Genomic DNA, 20,665 nt, shown 5'->3' with positions numbered 1-20,665 from the left:
TGTGGAGAAGCACTCAGAAAGCAGAACTCTCCACATTATGAAAACACCTGGTTCAACCACACAAGGTCCTAGTGTGAATGAGTCATTTCCAAGATATTTTTTACTGCAAAACAAACTTCCTAAAGGAATATTGAATTTAGAATTGCAAGCATAAGAAGAAAGAACATTTTGTGACACTGTCCAATAGCTAATCTCTAAAGGGTAAAGGTTTTGAAAACATCAACCTTGATAAAGATGGGCATCTTTATACCTTCTTAATAAACAGAATGTGTTTTTATAGAACGCACTAATGTATCAGTTCAACCAAACCTCATTTTAGGTTCAAGCTACTGAATAATATATGAAGTTTAATTTTAATAAAAACTTTAAAGCTATGAACAGGAAAAAAGTAAATTATTTCTAAAACTCACAATATCAAGTTAGACACATGCAAAACCATTTAGTAACCTTTGTTAGTAAGTTTACAGTAATGAGAACTGTACTGCACAGTAACATTTTAATAAAATCAATAACAATGCAAGAAAACTTACCTCCCATTCTTTTTTTTTTTTTAATACTTATGGAAACTAGCCAGCATTTTATGGTTGTGATGCTACTTCAAAGATTCATAAAGCATGCTGAAACAGTAATATATATAGGAAGACCAGATTCCATACCATATGTCCCTCAGCTCGAGCTTTGTTTTCCATGGCTTCTCTCTTTCGTTGCCAGAATTCTTCAACTTGCTTTGCTCTATCTGCAGCTATCCATCCTTTATGCCTGAGTAATTACAAAACATAGCAAGATGAAAGTCTCTGAAACACGACACTCAACCCCCACCCGCATTTATTCTAAGACACACACAAAAAAGAGTAACTTTCTATGAGTAAGGAATCTTCAAAAAATGCCTTTCATCAGCCAAAATACAAGCCAGACTTCCACAAAATGGAGGAAAATAGGCTCAACTAAGTTAAAAGAACTATTTTAACCAACAAACAACAAAACACCATGTTGTCCTTGTAGACCTTGGTCATCAAGCCAAAACCAAAGTCAAACCACGATCTCAGTGTGTGATTATTTCTGAAAATGTCTCAGCTTGTTTCATTACTGTCATTATTCGTGAAAAAGAAGACTCCTTTCAGGTTTCCTTCATCAATGAGCAAGAACTCATCACATGAGCCAATCAGTAAGGTTAATACTACAGCAGTCTTTCAAGGCTGACCTACGTTTGGACTAAAAGCTTCTACCACTTAGATAATTAGTACAGTGCTAGTATTCTCAAAGTGTTCCAGCAACTCCTTTTGGGGGGATACTGGGGGATTTTTATTTATTTTTACTGTAACTGAGCATCTGGCAAGTCTCCTAGTATATACATAGGATTGTTTTGTAGATGAAGCACTTTCTGACAAATTGGTTACAAGTGAACTCAGAGAAAGCTTTCTAATAATAATTCAAAACAAAACAAAACAAAACCCAACAACAACAAAAACACCAAACAAACAAACAACACTGAAATTGTGTAAGATATTATAACAAATGGTAGAATGATGAGGCAATCCCTTTTCCAAAGTTCCTCTGGCCCTGTTTGACTGAGGGGGTCCAGCAACAGGCAGGAAGAAATTGGAATAAGCAGATAGCAATAACCCATCAGGCCAAGACAGTTAAAGAAAGAATCGGTTTGGAAAAAAGGAGCTATTGCTAGTAATTCATAAATGAATCAGCACACTAATTAAATATCCTTGCATCTTGTTTTTTCTCTCCCCTCATCACTCCTCCAAGCAACAAGGAAATGAAATGTTTTCATATGCTCCAATTCATTAAGAGGTAGATGGAGATAAAACTACTTTGATGCAATAAAACCAACACTGTAGCTCCTCTGAAAAGGCAAGATGATCCATGTGGTGGTACTGGTAAAGAAACAAACACTTGATAATCTTCATATTTGATTCACTACAAGATTTTTACTCTAACTGTTCACTGCATATGAACTCAACAGCTGGATAGTGAAATCTGCCTGAACCCACATCATAATAGCTGAAGTTTAGCTTACAGTGTCAGAGGAGAGGTGCTTCCCAAACAAGACTACCCAAATCTATTTCTCTCAAACCAAATTCACAGGAAACTTATATTTCAACTAAATTTTATGAAAATGGTTTTCCCTACTCTCAAGCTGAGTGACACATTTAGCTAAAACATTTTAAGTAGCTTTCTTCTGGGCTGCATTTCTGTCCAAGAGACATTTCTTAAGGATGGTTGATGTTGAATGTACTTAGCTCTACATTAGCTGTGGTAGTGTAATCAGAAAGATTGCAACTTGAGGATTTCTCCACTTCTTTAATATACACTCTAAATTATCTATCCTTAAGAAAGTTGCAGTTATTTAAATTCTGTGAGCTAAACATCCTGAATGCTTATCTTCATATTTCATCTCCAGCTGAAAGAATAAAATGCAGGAGAGAAATACTACTAAGCTAGCTATGAAAATGAAATTGCTTCTAGATAAAGTACAAATACCACATTTTAAATGCTAAGAAACAGCACCTCAATTTAAGGCTAAAAGTAATCCAGTTTATAAACATAAAAAAAAAAAAAAAAAAAAAAAAAAGATAAGATTGTGGCACTTTGTGCCAAGCACTGAGAATAAATAGAGGAGAATGGAAATATGCATCTACATCAGCTGGTAAAAATACACCTTCCAGTACTGGGCTGTACCAGGAGGAATTTTAATTAGTTCACAACAGCCCAAATTACTATAAAAACCAAAATATACCTTGTAGCTTGCAAAACTGTAACATCAGTGTTAAATGTGTTATTGTCATAAATTTTAAAATAGAAAAATATCTACAAAGGCAAAATATACCATATTAAAACATAAAACTGAATAAAATTAGTTTAGAAGAATAAAGGTTTTCTTTGGCCACTTCCTTTTCTTGACGTTATCTCCATCTATTTCTTCCTCCATAGCATACATCATTGGATTTGCAGAAGTTTAAATAATGCATGAGAAAATTTGTCCCTCTAGGAAAGTTGGTAACACTCATGAATTAAACTTCTAGAAAAAAGGTATTTTCCCATTTACTGATCACAAGTGCGGACACAGTTCTTTGGGCAATTATTAACAGATCTGAAGAAAAGCAAAGAAGTTTTGAAGAAGCTACTGGAAAGAATGAAATCATTAAAACTAAAAAACACTCCAATGCTTGTTTGAAATCCTTTTATATATAAAATACTCAGTTTATAGTAATCGTAAAGAATAAGCATCACCAAATTGGAAGCTGCACACCATTCTAACACTTGACGTTTGCATCTCAACGAGGAAAACTCTTACGAGCTTTCCACTTATGAATAAGCAGTAACGAACGATTCTGGGAGCATTCGAGACACTCTCCTATGCTAGACAGTCAAACACTGAGATGTAGAGAAGGCAGTCAGCATGAGATGGAAGCAGGTAACACAAAAAGTGGAACTATGAAAAAAGCAAAGGAGGAGGCTTATAATGTTATCTGCAACTGCATTAAGCCAAGAATTTTGGCTGAAATGTAGTTTAGTTACAGTTGATAGTAATCCATTTTTTCCATTACTGGGGAAGCCAAGGTTTCCATTGGTTCTAGAAGAATTGCAGTCTGTGAGGGACTAACACACAAACAGACAGCACAGTACCAATGGCTAAAAGTAATTTTGAAACATGTCCAACTACTAAATGAAACAAGACACAGAACAAGAATCTAACACATAGGGACATATGGATTATCACAGTCCAACCTGTTTGCATTGGCTTGTTTAGACACCTCCTTCAATCTTTTCATTTTTTTCCTAACTGCACCAGCATCAGGTAAATGGTGATGACCTGCAGGCCCCTTAGGAACTCCTGGACGTATTCCAGGTGGAATTCCTCTGTAGATAAATATGTACAGCAACTTTCATTACTTTCATCTGAAGCAGACCACATGCAACTTCTAATGGAATGCAGCCGTACCTTTCAAGAACTTCTCGGCCTTGTAGTCTCGCCCTCAATTTGGCTTCCCTCTCTTGAGCTACTCTAATGTTTTCATGTTGTTGTTGCAGCTGGTCAAAAATAGCATGATAGTGTTCATATTGTCCTCTGGAAGACACAGGAAAAGGACCAACACCACCTCCACCACCATAATAAGGTGCCTGGAAATCAAAAGGGGCAGGGCGGAAATCTCAAATACTGGTTTTAACAAGCCTTTCCAATTTTCAATTCATCAGAAGAATAAGAGCATTAATATGTTCTGCAACAAACCCCCATTTTTTTCATGAAGCTGGAAACAGTTAAGCACACTTCTAAGGTTGGTGAGTGGCATTAAGAGCCGATTTATCTGAGGATCACCATCATTACTAACCTATAATTTGGTTTTACCACCAGAATTAAGATGATTTCCTACTAAAGCTCAGATCTGGGGAACAAGCTACTGTTCCATGCAAATTATCTGTCATGCTCAAAGAAGTAGAATTCCTACAGAACCTTCATGAGAAAATAATAAAAAAAGTGTTGCAAGCAGCCGTGTACAGTAGTAGCCAAGGATGGATGCAGAAAACGTGAAACTGGCAAAATAAGGTTAAGGTTGTCAGCACATGCATAAAAATGTTCCCTTTACACCTGAAGGAAGCAGTCAAATAGCCCATGGTAGTTAATCTATGGAATTTGTTTGAACAATAGCATCAATGTTCCTTCTAGTGTGGTCTTAAGTATTTTAAATAAATTCAAATAGGTGAGTGCAGATGTGACAGGTTTAAGATTGCCTACTTAGAAGTTCCTGAACAGATTATATTTCACAGTGGAATCTAGCTCACATTCCGAATTTCAGTTGCTCGAAACCTGTCAATAGCTCCTTAAGATACATATAATAGAAATATGATTGTTTTCAGGAACATACATAGCTCTCGTCCAAATGTGACAATGCTCATCTACTGTGTTGTATGGAAGCTTGCATTGGCGCCTGACAGTTTTATCCTGAGAGAGAAAGAGAAGGATGGCATAGGAAGCAAATGACAGGTTTCGGGTTTTTCCATTAAGTCAGTACCTGGTAGTTTTTAAAGTCTGGTATGCTTCAGTCTGCTTTTAACTATGCTTTATTATATGTGTGGCACACATCCGAAGATGATGTCTATGTTGAAATAATATATTTAATAAGCAGTTACTGAAACCTGATCAATGTATTCTTCATATTCTTGTAAAACAAACAGAAAATAAAACCTCTATTCATGTAGACTCTACTGCTCAAACAGAGCTTGTTTACAAAAGCTTCTTTCACTAAACCTGTGAAGGCCAAGTATTTTTGTAAGACTCCCTACCACCACAACAAAAAGCTGTGTTTTAATCCATTTTCTATTGTCAGACAGATTTACACAGCAATACTTGCAATTCCTGCACTGGCTCTGTCTGATGAAAGTACCCAGACCTTTATATTCAACTAAATTCAGGAGACTATTTCCCAGAATAGTTGTGTTTCCATGAAACTATGACACACACAAACAGGCAAAAAAGAAACTGCCACAGGAATCAAATTAAATTATGTAATAAGTGAACAGCTAAAGAGTTTACTGCTTTCAGAAAACAAGAATTAGATTTACCTACGATTTTTTTACCCCTTCCCCCTCCTAAGCAACTTCTGTTGCTAAATAATGAAGAATGCTTAGAAGCAGGTGTTTAATACTTGGGAAGAGGCCCATTATCATAATATGAGAACCTGGAAAAAGATTTTAACAAAAGAATTCAAGGACAAACTTGAACGTGAAAGAAGCTGTTCATGCACAGATTCAGCACAGGAGAAGTAGCAAAAGCAGGAGTGGAAAAAAGAAAGTGGTGAATGAAAACCATTACTGACAGAAAGGGAAGAGAATCAGAATTTTAATAAGTATTAAAAATGAAAATTGCACATGATCTCCAAAAAGCCAGGGAAGAGAATCTGTTATACAGTTTCTCTTAAATTATCCACTGCTTAATAATGGGCAGCCCCAAGAGTTGACCTCCAAGAGCAGATCTTTCTGAAAAGAGAAGACCATGCCAGATAACCAGAGGTGGGGGATCAGACTACACCACATTTCTGCATCTGCTGCCAACCTTAACATCACCACTTCCACCTGAACCAAGCACATTCCTCCATCCTTGTTCCCTGGCTCTGTTTATTCGTTCCATCTGAAGAAGAAAACAATACAGGAAAACAAAATTCAAGGAATCACTAGGTAAAAATTGAACTTCACTATTAACACATTTTAAACATTTTTTACCCTTTCTTTTTCTGATCTTCTCATTTCATCTGCCTTCGGTAAACTGGTCTGCAATGTGTAAGGATTAAACATTTTTAGTAACTGGGAAATTGAACTATGCCATATTCGTACGCAACAGATAACACACCACACCACAAGATATTTCATTAAAATTACTATGGGTGGAAAAACAAAGTCTCAAGAATCTTGTCTACCTGATCTCTTTGGCGTTTTTCAGGCAATTCTAACCTTTTCTTTTTTGAAGGTTCCTGAAAAGTAAGCATATAATTTGGTATTTATTACTGAGCCATGATCTGTCAAGTCTCTATCAAGATAGGTTAGTGTTCCAACTGCTGGTACATGTCCATGAAGATTAAGAAAAATCACTGTTACATAATGTTTGGAAAAGACAGATAAGGAGGAAAGGTTTGAAGGTTTTACTTTGTCATTCTTGCTCTGGACTTAGCTTTTGCTTAGTTTGAAAATTAACAGATGATTTCATGATACCTCAAACATTTTCCTCCTTTCTTCTCCTGGATTCATTTTCTTCATTGGAAAGGCCTGGATAAAAGGTGAAACTTCAAATTAGACAGCGTGATGCCAGAATGTGAGAAAAATTGTCATCAGAAAAAATAAAATAAAATTGTATCTTAAACCCACAACTTAGTATGTCCAAAATGGGGTTTAAAATAATTACTCAGGAGGTTTTAAATGAAAAGGACTGCTAGGATATAGGGGTAAATGCTACCCCTACTGTACTTGCTCATCCTCTACCAAAAGCTCTGCCTTGAAAGCTGAAGGCAGTAATTTTTAAATGTTTTGTCTTAATTTTTCTTCTCCAGCAATATCACTCTGCATGACAATCTTTTCCCATTATAAGTCTTTGAGGGTCCCTAGATGTTAAGATTCTTTTATTTAAAGAACAGATTTATTATGTTATCATTAGGCTCTTTCACTTGGGTAACTCTAATCAAAGCTCTCATTAGCTATGGAAGAAGAGAACACAGCCACTATTGAATACCTGATACAAAGCAGCAGCTATACATAATAAACCATGCTGCTTACTTTAATCTTCTCAAAACAGTGATGGTCACTACTGTAACTTTTTTTTTCTGACCATACTAGAACAAAGAGAGCTTTATAATATTTTCTTCTGGCAACCTAAAATCCTATCAAATGAGTACTTTAACTATTTCAGAAGACAGAAGCCTTTAGAGACTTAAGCCAACACAGTTAAACTACAGCGATTTAATGTAATATCACTAAATACAGGAGATGCTAAATGCTCCTCTGAAAAGCCAGTTGAGAGCTGCAAGCTCAAACTACTCTGGAACAACAGCAAAGAGAAGAAAATTTTTATTACACTGTAGCCATTATTTCTATTCTGCATCTTATCCCTTGTCACTAGGTACCATCCACACAGACTATTTCTTAAAACTGCAGTGCTACTAACTTCTTGGATGCAGCAGGAAGATATTTCCTCAGTCTCTACACTGCCACTTTGAGTCTCTATGCAAGTTGTATCAGTGTTGGCTGGTGAAACTGATTATAAGGTGCAGACTAGCAGATTGTTGCACAACCAAGCCTTAAAACATAAAAACCTCACAGTCTCATAAACAGACACAAGAATTCTGCTCCCTTCTTCTTGAGTTTTCAAATCGTGCATCACAAGCCAACAAGACTTTGGGATCAATGAGCTTTTCCCTAAACCTTCAATGATTTTTGAACCTGAAGGATAATTTATAACTCAGATTTTCTATCCACCTATCAAATTTGACAGATGCATAGAGATAACAGTATTATGTTGCCCAAAGTGCCATGGGGAGAAGGAGGAAAGAAAAGTTTTATGTAATAAGGACCACAGAGAAAACGACTGGAAGAAAGATCAAAAATACCGTATGAAGGTACACAGAAGACTGTCTCATTAGCTCATGAAATTAAACCTGGGAAACTCCTCTTTCAATTACACAATAGGTCTGGCTGACAACATTTTTGAAAATGACAAAAAAAGCTTTTTATTTTTTGAAAACGCAAAGATTCTTATTCAGTGTCAATGACCTTGGCATACCTGACAGACTTTCTGTATTTCTTAGAGTGGTCAACACCAACAAAGGAAATGAAAACATGCAAAGCACATCTAATCCAGCAATGGAATTAAAACCCAAAGCTAAGGTAGCAGTATACAAAAATCATTCTATTAAAACCAACTAAACAAAACCAAACCAAAAATCAGTAATAAAGCAAACCAAGTATTTCAACTACTACTACTTTTTCTGCCAATGCATGTCTCCACATAAAAGACGTTTTGAAAAGGAATACATAATATTTTCATAGCATTTAAATAAGGTATGAGCAAAACAGTTTAAGTAGTTTAGCTTCTTACCTGTCTAGATTTAGCCAATGGCTTCTTATCATTAGGCTTTTTAGATATATCACAAGGCTTCCTCATCACTAAAGGCACTCCATATTTTGCAGCAGGTTTGGTAATTTTCTGAGCTGGTGCAGCTGAAGCCAGTATTTGTTCTTGAGCTGGTCTTTTAGCTAAGATGAAAAGAAAAACAAAATAAAACAACAAACAGAACACCCAAACCCTCTTTTACAGCAATCCAGGCTAGCCAGTGTACCATGTTTCCCTTTCCCAAGATCTTGGAACAGCAAAGCTGGAGGAAAATGGGCAAACTGCTAACATTTTGTTCACATGAGCTGATGTGTAAGTGCAATACACTCAGTTGTCTAAAACGGCTTGTTTTAATTTCATGCTTGATAACAGCAAAACACAATCCCTGAGCCTTTCACTCTCAACACTTCAAACTGGAGAACTGAACTTTATTTCAGCTGCCATGCTCTATTATCCAGTTGTCACGGACACAGGGAAAAGTTTTCCTAATAGAATGGAGGGACAGGCTTCCCACCACTAACAACACTGGACTGCAACACCAATGTCAGCAGAAGATGAGTTCTGGAAGAGCTTCAGTGGCTTTCAGGGATAAAGTTTTCCCTGTAGAGTTCCTGAAAATTTGCCAATTTTGGATTTGATTCTGTGCTAGCAGGGCTCTCTTACTACAGAATGGCATGACAGCAGTGAAACACTTACAGAACATTACCAAAAGACACCAAAGCACTTGCCACAGCTCCAAGTAATTATGAGGAAATAAAATTAAAAAAATGGAAAAAAATCCAGGAAAAGAAGGGTAAATTCATGCAGAAAAACAAAGTAAGGTAAGACCACCTTGACAAAATGAACCACTATCTAATTTTCTACCAGTAGCAGTTGTTCTACTGCTTTGGGCTGAAGTCAGGGAGTAATCCAGGAATCTCTAACAAAACCTCTCACCTTTATAGAAGAAATGGTGTTTCTCATCACCCATTTCTCATTACTAAGGGGAAAAAAATGTTCAATAGCAAGATATAAATTATTTCCTGTATTTGTAGTCTTCACTGTCTCCTTAAACTCTGACGCATAGCATACTGCAAGAGGAAAAAGCACAACTAAAATATCAGAGGACCATAATTTGTATTTGCATCATTTGTACCCTATATACACCCAGCTCCCCAGGGGAGGGAGCAAAAATGCTTCCCTCTTTCTTCCTGAAACTTCTAGAATCAGGTATAAGAAGACACCCAAACCAATAGAAAAACAAAGCCATGCACACTATCTTGCCAGTGCTGAAAGCAAAAGCACTTTACACACTTACTTACCTGGTGCAGCATGTTGTCCAAACTTCTGGAAGATTTTGTGATTGAATTCTTCTGCAATGAGCTAAACAAAGAATTGAAGTTGTTAGCCAACAGTACTTCCGGCTGAAGATAGAACACATTTTCAGAGACATGTGCCACTCCCAGTAAGCATCTAATAGCATTTACTGTAGCTTAAATTTAAATCAATACTCAACTTTATGTATCCAATTTAGTATCACAAACATTAACAGGAAGCTGGATTCAGTGTTTTCAAACATTTTGGCATATTTACTCAAATAATTAAAAAAAGCAGCTGAGTCTGACTTCTAGGTGGTGTGTTGCCTCATTTATGAGCTAGCTAAGAATCTAGAAGTTAATGTATCAACATAGTTTTATGCATAGTACCTTTTAGGTTTCTGTATAGTTGCCAAAGTTCACTTCAATTTCTCAGTTAGCTTGTGTTAAAAAATAGTCCTTTAAAAATGTTTGCAGTTTTTAAGTTTCTCTATCCTTTTCAAGACGATAAGATGAACAACATATAGGGCATGCTGTCAGCATATTGAACTAGCATAATAAAGTGTGAAAAATAGCCTTACTGGAGTAGAACACTTCAGTCTAGACAAAGGCCATTCAAACATTAATAGGCCATCATCTCAAATACTGTAGGCAGTTCTGAACACAAAACTTCAAAAAACAGGCAGTAGAAATGAAAAAGGCTTAAAGAAAAGCAGCAAAGATAAAAGTATTGAAAAGCTGCAGTACAAAGAACAAATGCAACGTATAAAAAGATGACTGAGATGCAATGTGATAGCTCTAAACTACCACATGTGATTTTGCAGAGAAACACACAAGGGCAGCAAATTATAATACCACTATAAGAAGTGTGGTATGACTGAATATAAGGAGGAGGTTTAGAATAAACAAAGTTGGTACTTTCTGCAATACATAGCAGACCTGTGAAATTTGTTACTGATCATAAAAACTTACACAGGTTCAAGGAGAAATCAGGTCAGCTCACAGATGAGAAATCTGCTGAGGACAACTAAATACCAAACATGCTTCCTGAGCTGATGCAATTGGAAACAAAAAATGAAGGCTGGCAGAGTATTACAGAGTAATGTCACACAGGCTTGCCTTGTTCTTGTGCAGTTCACCAGGCACTGTTTATAGCCAGAGTTCACTGTCCACAAGTCGCGGAGCAAGACTGACTCTTAGGTGAGCCAGTACCATGTTCTCATTTTCTAACATCCTGCTCTCAAACTCCTCATTGAATCTCACTGCCACAACTGGTGCTACCAATACAGAATATTTAAATGATGGAAACTGCAAAGGTATTTGTTACAATAGTAGAGCTACTTGCAGACAGCTAATGGCCATACTACAGACCACCTTTCTAGAGACACAACATGCCAGGAATGTGTTGCTTAATGTTCTGACAACAACAAACAGATATGTTAACTGAGTAACTGCTAAACCACAAAATTTTAAGGAATACTCTTTATAGAATCTTGAACTATTTGGATTATTTTTATTTGCTTAGAGGCTACCAGTCAGTTACAACGGATGCTGAAGAGTTAAAGCTGAAAAAAAAACCCCCAAAACAACCAAACCCCAAGAACCAAAATACAGAATTTAGGACTCTTCAAATAATGGCAGAGAATCTTTTGAACCTGTACAGTCTGTCATCAAAAGATTCTGCAAGCAAGGAGTCACACATGAAAGCGGTCTCCTACTAGTGGCGTTACAGTGATCTTGAAGCTTTTATTTGGGTGGTAAGATGTAACAACTGAAGTGTGATGTTTCCATGATAACACAGCTACTGACAGAAAAGAAACACTTCTTAGTACCTTTCAAAGAGCCTTTTTTTTTTTTTTTAATTGATGCTAATTTAGATCCACTCTTTGCTGTAACTTAGTAACTATGAAAATTAAAACATAATTTACATAAAACTGGAAGACTGATTTCCTGTCATTTAAGAGCAGGTTTTCAGTAGAAGTTGCAACATGTTGAAGATGTCAGTAAGAAAAGCAGAGGGCAACAGCATTAGCCATGGATGAAACTTGGAAAACAGGCATTACAGCTGTTTCACAAAATGACTATCTCTGGCTGAATATGAATGTATCAGTGATTGATACATTTAGTAAAAGGTGTTTTCTGGGTGTGGAGGTATTTTTTTGGTTTTAAGGGTAGGTAGCATCTCTAAGCCAAATATGTTAGTGATTCGGTTGGAAAAACTGTGTGCAGGTATTTCATATTCAGTCTCGGAGAAATCAGTATTATCATCTGGTAGCAGTCTATTACTAATTATACTTTGCCTGACTAACTCCAAATAAAAATTTCATATCCATTCTAGCTACTGGAAATAAAATCAGATCACACTACTACTGTTTTAGGAGTTAGAGCAAACTTACCTGTCAAGACTTCTGAATCTTACCTTTAATTGGGACTTTAATCTAAACTATTGTTAGCTGAAAGTCTATTTCATGTACAATTGAAATTCTAATTATATATGGCCTTCCTGTGAAATCTCTGTAGTTTTGAGTTAAAATCCATTAGAACACTTCATATGTAGCAAAGTCTGCTTTTGCATTAATTTTCTCCATGTTCTTTCTCTGTCTATATTTATTTACTTCATATCAGTCCTATTCCTTACTTGTTAATCTTTGTCTCTTATAATTAGATTTATATTAAAAGGACATGATATCTATAACATATGTATAACGTGATATTCTACACAGAACAGTAAGCAACGTCTTCAAGGTTATATGCTCATGTTACATTTAAACATCAAGAAATTTAAAAATCAGTTTGCTTAGCAACGTTTCATGGAACATGCTTCCAGGCCATTCAAAGGTCAAAACAAGAAATGGATTGAAGAAATTATGATAAATCAGCAATGCTGAAGTCATTGACAGCACACTGTTATGAAAAAATGCATATCTTAACAAACCAACATCTCACTCATAATTCCTCATTATACAGAAAAACACACAAACCAGTGCACTTAAGAAAATACCAGTTTAAATTTGTTTTGCAAACTACCACATACTTAAATAACTTAAGATTTTTCTTTATACTTCATAGTACAATTTTTTTCTCAACTGAAATCGTCCCTATAAAAGCTCTTGGGAATACCATTACTCCAATTTCTCATGTTGTATATTAACATTACAATAAGAGAAGTCCTACGATACCTTTAGCAAAATTAAAATTAAAACTACCTCCATACCTGTGGTGTGAGAAATTTTTCAACCCGTTTGGCTATGAAGTTTTTCTCCAATATGGAGTTTACTGATGGTCTGTTCCTAGGATTCCTTTTAAATAACTGTGACAGCAGATTGCGTAGGTCATAGGAGTAATGTGTAGAAACAGGAGGAAAAGGTCCAGAGATTATCTTCAATACCAAGTTCTTCATGTTACCAGCTTCAAACTGTATCATGCAAGAAAGAAAACAATGACTGCATTTTACTTACTGTCTGTTCACATGCAAGGTTGCGTATAAAGATGAGGAAAACAAGAAACCAACACATCTTCCCTTGCCTCAATATACCAAAACAAATTTAAGTCCATGAACAATTTACATCAGCAGTTTAAAATAATCTGCTGCCAAGCATTCCGATTATAAATACACCTTAACCCAGATATTTCATACTGTGGAGATATACATTTTGCTAACAAATAATTATTTCCCTTCACATCTAGACTGACGATATGTAATTTAGGATAAAATAATTAAATAATTCTCTGCTTGATCTCCTCTCCCAGAAAGCTTTCAACCACCACATGCCAAGTGAACATTTCAAATGAAAGAATGTAAAGCGTTCACACTCATTCAGTGTAAAACCCAACGGAATCCACTTCAATTCTTATTTACAATAAAAAGAAAACAGTGCATATCATCTAGCTCATGGAAAACAACCTATTGCAACCAACTCTCAGAAAGGAAACACTGTCAGCATTGCTGCCACAGAAAAGATCAAGCAATAAGAAATTACAAAAGTTAAACATTAAATCTTTATTCTTTAAATTTTTTCCCAAATTTTCATGCCATTATAATCTTTTTTCTTTTAATAAAAACACCCTTCATCCCTTCTGAACTGGAAAATGTATGATAAAGATACAGTCTTCAGAACAACACACACACAGAAGAAAACAAAACACAACAAAATGAAAACCGAACAAAAGCCAACCCTCTGACCTTGGGATATTGTCCAAGAACTATTTCTGTTCTAAACACAAATGCATTAATCCATCTGCACAAAAATTAACAGTCCAAATTCGGACTTTCAATGAAAATGTCAGCTTTCTTGAAAGAAAGGAACACTATCCACGGTATCATTTGTTACAACACCAAACAACTTATTCAGCTAATACAGTTCATTAAAAACCTATATTGCAAACAAAGTACACAATGCTAAGATTTCTGAAGAGATTGGTGTAAACCAAAACACAGATAGAAAATGTTGCTCAGTAGAGGAAGAGGAGATCAAAATGTTGAAGGTTATTTCAAACAGCCATGTCGTGGTTTGAGCCCAGCCGGTAACTCAGAACCACACAGCCGCTCGCTCACTCCCCCCCCCCCCCCCTTCTTCCTCCCCCCGCTCCCGGAGGGATGGGGAGGAGAATGGGAAGAATGTAACTCCCACGGGTTGAGATAAGAGCAGTCCCGCAACTAAGGTATAACACAGAACCACTACTGCTACCACCAATGATAATAACGATTAGTGAAATAACAAGGGGAGAGGATACAATTGCTCACCACCCGCCGACCGATACCCAGCCCGACCCGAGCAGTGATCAGCCCTTCCGGGTAACTCCCCCCGGTTTATATACTGGGCATGACGTGCTGTGGTATGGAATAGCCCTTTGGCTAGTTTGGGTCAGGTGTCCTGTCTCTGCTTCCTCCCGGCTTCCCCTCCTCCCTGGCAAAGCATGAGACTGAGAAAGTCCTTGGTTGGAATAAACATTACTTAGCAACAACTAAAACCATCGGTGTTATCAGCGTTGTTCCCAGGCTGAAAGTTAAAAAACACAGCACTGCACCAGCTACTAAGCAGGAGAAAAATGACTGCTATAGCTGAACCCAGGACAAGCCACCACGAAAGTCTTTCATTAACTGACATACATTCGCATAACATCAGGAAAAAATCCTGTTTGAAATCACTATTCTTTTAAAGACGTAAGAAGTTTCTACTCACCGCATGTTTAAGTGTGCACATTTCATAGAGAACACAACCAAGGGCCCAGATATCACTAAATCAAGAGAACATATCGTAAGAATTAGTTCTAGGTGTAACATTGCCAAGTAACTTACATCTGTGAAGTCTATCTCGGAAAATGAAAAGGTTGTATTTTGAGTACGCACAAACTCCTTTGCACATACATCTTCAACCCCCCAAACAAAAAAAGAATTCAACCACCAAAAGTAAGGCCAACCGAAAACCAAATGAGGTTATTCTGGCTCCAGACTTCATTTAGGCCTTTTCATCTGAACCACACCAATCACAGAAATCAGACAAAATACAGACAAAGGCTTTTTTCTTTAAATACATACACTTGACTGAGGTCTCTGAATTAAACAAAAAAAACCAAACAAAACTCACCACCTAATTCAGCAAATGCAATTCTCAAAGTCAATTTACTCTGTTCAACACTGAGTTACTTTATCCTCACTCATTACAGGATTACAGAATTTGATTAGAATGCAATTGGATAATAAATCCCATGTAGAAGAAATTAAAGGGCAAGGAACTGTAATTTGTACTTCTTAAGAAACCAACTGAAATTAGTATAAGTCACTCACAGCAACATATGCAGCAACTTAGTACGCTGTAAGGCTAACTTAATAATGACTATTTTAATTACATTAAGGACACTGTTACCAGATAAAGCCTACTGCCAGAACAGCAAACATAAGCAAGGTACCTGTATTACTTTGTCACCTGAGGCAAGCTGAGCCACCTATCTATGCATACGCTTAGAGAATCCAATTACTGTGTTTGATTTCATCCATAACAGTTTCACATTTGTACTGCATAATAATTTAATAGGCAGTATAAGTAGCATGCAGCTAGGCAAAAGGAGAGCCATAATTAAAAATAAGGCTAGATCTTGACTCAGAGCATTAAGCTAAGTCATCTCTGCATCACATTGTTTTGTACTGCACATACCTACTAAGGTCCCACTCGTTCAGTGGGACTTGGTACCTTCTTGGTTGAGAGATGAACAGCTGTTCAACACCATAAAACAGCCTCAGATTTCTAGAAATCACTTTCTTCTCCTGACCAAAAATGTTTCATTAAATGCTTATTAGTACCTTTTATTGTTGTAAGGTTTGTTCTGACATATTTCAGGCGACAAATAGTATGGTGTTCCTATGCAAGTGCGAGCCAACTCTGCAGTACTAAACAAAAAAATAAGAATGAAAGTTAACCAGTTAACTTGCACAACGTGCATGAATCAAAGCTATTTAAATTAAGTGAGAGAAAACTGCATCAAAAAGGAGTTACCTGTTAAGAACTCTGGCGATCCCAAAATCTCCCAGTTGTATTGTTCCATCTTTGGTTAAAAATATATTCTTGATATAGAAATTTTAAGAAGTCTGTTAATTAAAACATTCATACAATTGCACACTTTCTGTTCTCAATATGTTTTGGAAAGAATAAAGTTTTCTACCATTCAAACACTCTGAAGTCACTAGCAGTAGTAGCGTTAGTGCCTACTGTGAAACACCAGACTTACTCTAGTCCTACTTGATCAAAATTAAAGAAAAATCTATTACACATTCTAAAACATGACCTTTTCTGTCCCCACACAGAAATATATGAGTAACACTCAAGTAGCTTCATCAAATAGTCTCATCTGTTTGTATAGATATCATATAAGCCTCCTCCAGACAATTCTGAAGAAAAAAGTGTTTCCAGTGTTAGAAGCATTTACGAAAAAAGACTTTTTTCCATAATTTGCCAACTTATACTAGCAAGATATGAATGTAATCACTTCAGAAGTAAATCCATTAAAAAAAAGTTACCTACATACCTGTGACTTTATGTCCCGATGCAAGATTTTTCTATCATGTATGTGTTTTAGTGCTAAACAGATTTGTACAAACCAATCTAGAATCTACACATAAAAGAAAATGCAACATCAGTTTAATTAACTTGAAAACTTCCCCAGTTACATAAATTAAGATTTTATAAAATCAGTTTTATAAGTCAAGATTTTCCTCTTCCCATAACCCTGTCTTTATTTATACCCCAGAATAATTCAAAATGTAACAGTACTGTCACTAATGCAAACTTTTTAATGAAAGATGCCTATTATTCAAATCAGATCTTTATCCTGAGACTACTAGTTTCATTGCATATTACAAACCTAATAAAAGTATGCAATATGAATTTAATTGGCTAAAGTGTTTAAGACTTGGAACTTGCATTTGAAACATTGTACTTTTGCTGCAACCAATACAATGAGCCTTCTTGCAGCCAGCTAATCAACAGTCCTAGAAAGCCATACTGATGTTTGCAGAAACACGTATTTTATCATACTGTGATTTTATGTATTTCACCTTAAAAAAGGTATAAAGTGGATTTCAATGAGAAAAGCAACAAACAACATGTAATTAGAATATTATAAAGGAGCTAACAAACTCCTTTTTTTTTTAATTTGTAGAAATCAAAATATAAAAGTGACCAACAGCAAGAACTTCTCCATGTGTATACTGGTTTCACATTCTCAGCTTTAATTACAGTAAAATGCAAGATGTAATTATCACTTTTCCACTTTAAGTTCTTCTTGTAAAAGTGAGCCCAAATTAGAAGGGAAAAAAAAAAAAAAACAACCCACAAAAAAAGAAAAGAAAAGCTTTACTAAATATATTCAAAATGTTTCCTGATTACTTGACTCCAAATACCATAAATAGCCCTAATATACTACCGAGCCTTTCCAACCACAGGTAAATTGAGATCCTACTGGATGCAGACACAAAAGCACAGAAACAATTTATAAAAAAGGAAACATATGTCAGTACTAATGAACCCCCCCCCCCCAAAAAAAAGGGATCCTACATAATCTATTTTCACTTAACCAAATTGCACATAAAATCTTCTCATTTATTCCAAATTCTCCCTCAGTACAAATGATTTTATAACCAGAATTGTGGAAAATCTGCTGGTCTACTTTCAATATAATATTATTTTTTTTTCTAATGGAAAAACAAACTTTTGAATCATATCAACATCATATTGCCATATTTCATATTATTATACTTCCGAAGTATGTTATTTTATACTTCTGACAAATGAAAATCAGTACCACAAAACAAAAACCTCGTGCCATTGTATCATAAAAAAATAACCATTTCAAAAGGTTTAAAAATAATTATGGTGTCCTTCAGCATTTTTTATTTCTCAGATTTAATTTGAGAGAGATCCAACTTTTTTTAAAGCATCTTACACATACCAAAGCCCAATTAACATACCTAGGATTTTCAGCTACATACTCCCCCTCCCCCAAGAGACTACTGTGACTGATGGCAACAACAATCACATTTCAGAACCTCCTTTTAGATTAACCAATCATATCTACCAAACTGAACCAGAACAATTGAAAACTTATGAAAAATTATCATTCAATAAAACAGTGCAGCAGCAGTTTGCTGTTACCTGATCTTCAGAGAATAAGATACCTTTCTGGGCATTTATTTTTTTAAATAGATCTCCTCCTTCACAGTAATCCATCACTATGTAGAGACAGCCATTTTCTGTAAAATAAAACAGGAGTATTTAAAAAAAGAAAAAACAAAAACAAAGAAAAAAAAAAATCCTTTAACGTAACTTTCCAAGTATCTTCACTGCAGTCACAGAAAAGCCACAAAAAATTAACCTTTTCACATGCAGCTTCAGATATCATTTATTAGTCCTTTTTTCAAACTTGAAGCAAAAATACTTTTATTATTTTGAGTTGCAAAACAGAAGCTTCCCACTTGTGGTAACATCAGACTATTTTGTTATGGAGAGAAGAAAATGACACCTGCTGAACCAATGCCCCAAAATGGGGTTCAAAACCACTATGAAATTAAAGGTGTCACTTACTGAATGCAATATAAACCCATTCTTCTTGTGCTTTCAAACATCCCATAGATTCCCTACCCTAAAAATAGAGATTTTAACTTCTAATTTAGATAGCTGCCTCTATCTACCCAATTCTTTCTTGGAGTTTTACCTGGACAAGGTATTACTACTCATACTAAGTGCAAGAACATGGCAATCATCAGCTCTCACACCAGACACACATTTCAGAGACCAGTTCATTTCAGAGACTGAAGAACAGTTAAACTTCCAGCAGACAGTGCCAGACGGAAACAATTATTTTGTCATTTTTTAGTGGAATTTGGGGAGACTTCCAAGAGTCCTATGCAAGTTTCCACTAGGAGGTATGAACATATATATTTCATTCAAAGTTACAGCTTTGCTTCCCAATGCAATCTTGTCCAGTTACTGATGGAGAAGAGAGATTAGGTAGAAGCAAACTGCAAATTACCGAAACCACAAGAACTACATTACTCACATATTAGGAATGATTTTGAGAAGAGCTAAATAAATGCATAAATCAATCAATCAATTTTGCTAGTCAAAAGAAAAGCTCTTATTTTAAGAGTTCATAATAACACTTAAAAAACCCTCTAAATAGATGATTTAATTAATTTTAACTCTAAGTCCCTTAAACTGCACTCGCACAGAATGCTTCTGAAATCTGTCTTTTGAAACATCAAATCCAGAATTTTCCTTTTTTGCTTACAGTGTTTTGTATCTTGGTTAAGCTTTGTAATTGGTATTATTTTAAAAGATGATTCTAGGAGCCTGGATTTCTTGCAGACCTGTTGCTGAAATGATTCTCTTTTATAAACCAAATCAGTATGTTCCAAGTCAACGTGCTTTAGCAATAAAGATGCAACATGAAGTCTTATGAACTACAGATTACAGGATCTACACCTTGTAAGAAGAACAAAAGAAAAAGGCAGTCTAAAAGAACAAGGCTCTATTACAGAAAAAACAAAAGAGTGGATTTATAAAGCACAGACTCTGGCTAGGTGATAAAACCATGGCATTAAATTATAATTTAATAAATAAGAATTAAAAAAAAACAAACTCAAAGACATATAAAAGTCAGCAGAAAGGAAGGAAAGCAGTGTCCCTAAATAGTATTTCAAGTAACAGGATTTTCAATAATATTTTAACTTATATGATAGGCTCTTGGAATCTTTTATCTGTTGTGCTCATTTCCCAAGACATTCACAGTGAAAACAATGTGGGATTATTGTTTCTCCTTCCTTCATAGCGTGATGAAATAAAAAGACCCATCTATTTTTCCAGCTCTGAAAGCAGCGATATGATTGCAATTACTGAAGACTGCATTCTAAGACAGCAGACTTTGAGACAAAATCTGCTTTTGCTAGGTTATCAATACCCAAATTTAGACTGTACTCACATTTAACATACACAAGCATTCAAGCCATTAGGGTACACACAAGGAGACTTACACTCTGCAGAAACAAGACACCATAACCCTTTAATTTAAGCATCAACCAAAATTGATGCATGTAAGGAAGACGCAAGAACATTTCTGTTTAATTGTTGCACTTTCAAAAATCGCTATTACTTTTAACTGCGCAGGAAATTGTGGAAGAAAAAAACCAACAAACCCCAACCAAACCCATTCAAAGGAACTGAAGTAATGGAAGTATTAAAAAGACTGATTAAAGTGAAAACACACTAAA

The 20,665-nt window shown here is 35.6% G+C and overlaps 1 protein-coding gene across 13 annotated transcripts in view; it reads right to left on the bottom strand.

Moving 5' to 3' along the window:
• The window catches only part of NEK1 (NIMA related kinase 1), a 43,952-nt gene that overhangs the window by 20,165 nt on the left and 3,122 nt on the right, over nt 1-20,665 (bottom strand). For 6 of the 13 annotated variants that reach the window (XM_030493285.1, XM_030493284.1, XM_030493290.1 and 3 more), the window contains exons 4-18: nt 18,552-18,649; nt 16,927-17,010; nt 16,398-16,465; nt 16,205-16,291; nt 15,087-15,141; nt 13,118-13,318; nt 9,910-9,970; nt 8,594-8,751; nt 6,718-6,771; nt 6,426-6,479; nt 6,232-6,279; nt 6,065-6,139; nt 3,956-4,134; nt 3,742-3,873; nt 657-759 (exon numbers count right to left, since the gene is read on the bottom strand). In XM_030493285.1, coding sequence (XP_030349145.1) covers nt 657-759; nt 3,742-3,873; nt 3,956-4,134; nt 6,065-6,139; nt 6,232-6,279; nt 6,426-6,479; nt 6,718-6,771; nt 8,594-8,751; nt 9,910-9,970; nt 13,118-13,318; nt 15,087-15,141; nt 16,205-16,291; nt 16,398-16,465; nt 16,927-17,010; nt 18,552-18,649 — 1,457 coding nt within the window. Of the gene's footprint in view, nt 1-656; nt 760-3,741; nt 3,874-3,955; nt 4,135-6,064; nt 6,140-6,231; nt 6,280-6,425; nt 6,480-6,717; nt 6,772-8,593; nt 8,752-9,909; nt 9,971-13,117; nt 13,319-15,086; nt 15,142-16,204; nt 16,292-16,397; nt 16,490-16,926; nt 17,011-18,551; nt 18,650-20,665 lie in introns of those variants that run through there. The other 7 variants (XM_030493292.1, XM_030493293.1, XM_030493287.1 and 4 more) reach the window with 6 other exon arrangements.

The sequence above is a fragment of the Strigops habroptila genome, chromosome 7 (assembly GCF_004027225.2).
Source record: "Strigops habroptila isolate Jane chromosome 7, bStrHab1.2.pri, whole genome shotgun sequence".
NCBI classification, from domain to species: Eukaryota; Metazoa; Chordata; class Aves; order Psittaciformes; family Psittacidae; genus Strigops; species Strigops habroptila.
The sequence above is the reverse complement of the archived record's forward strand: the minus strand, read 5'-3'. Positions and strand labels throughout refer to the sequence as shown.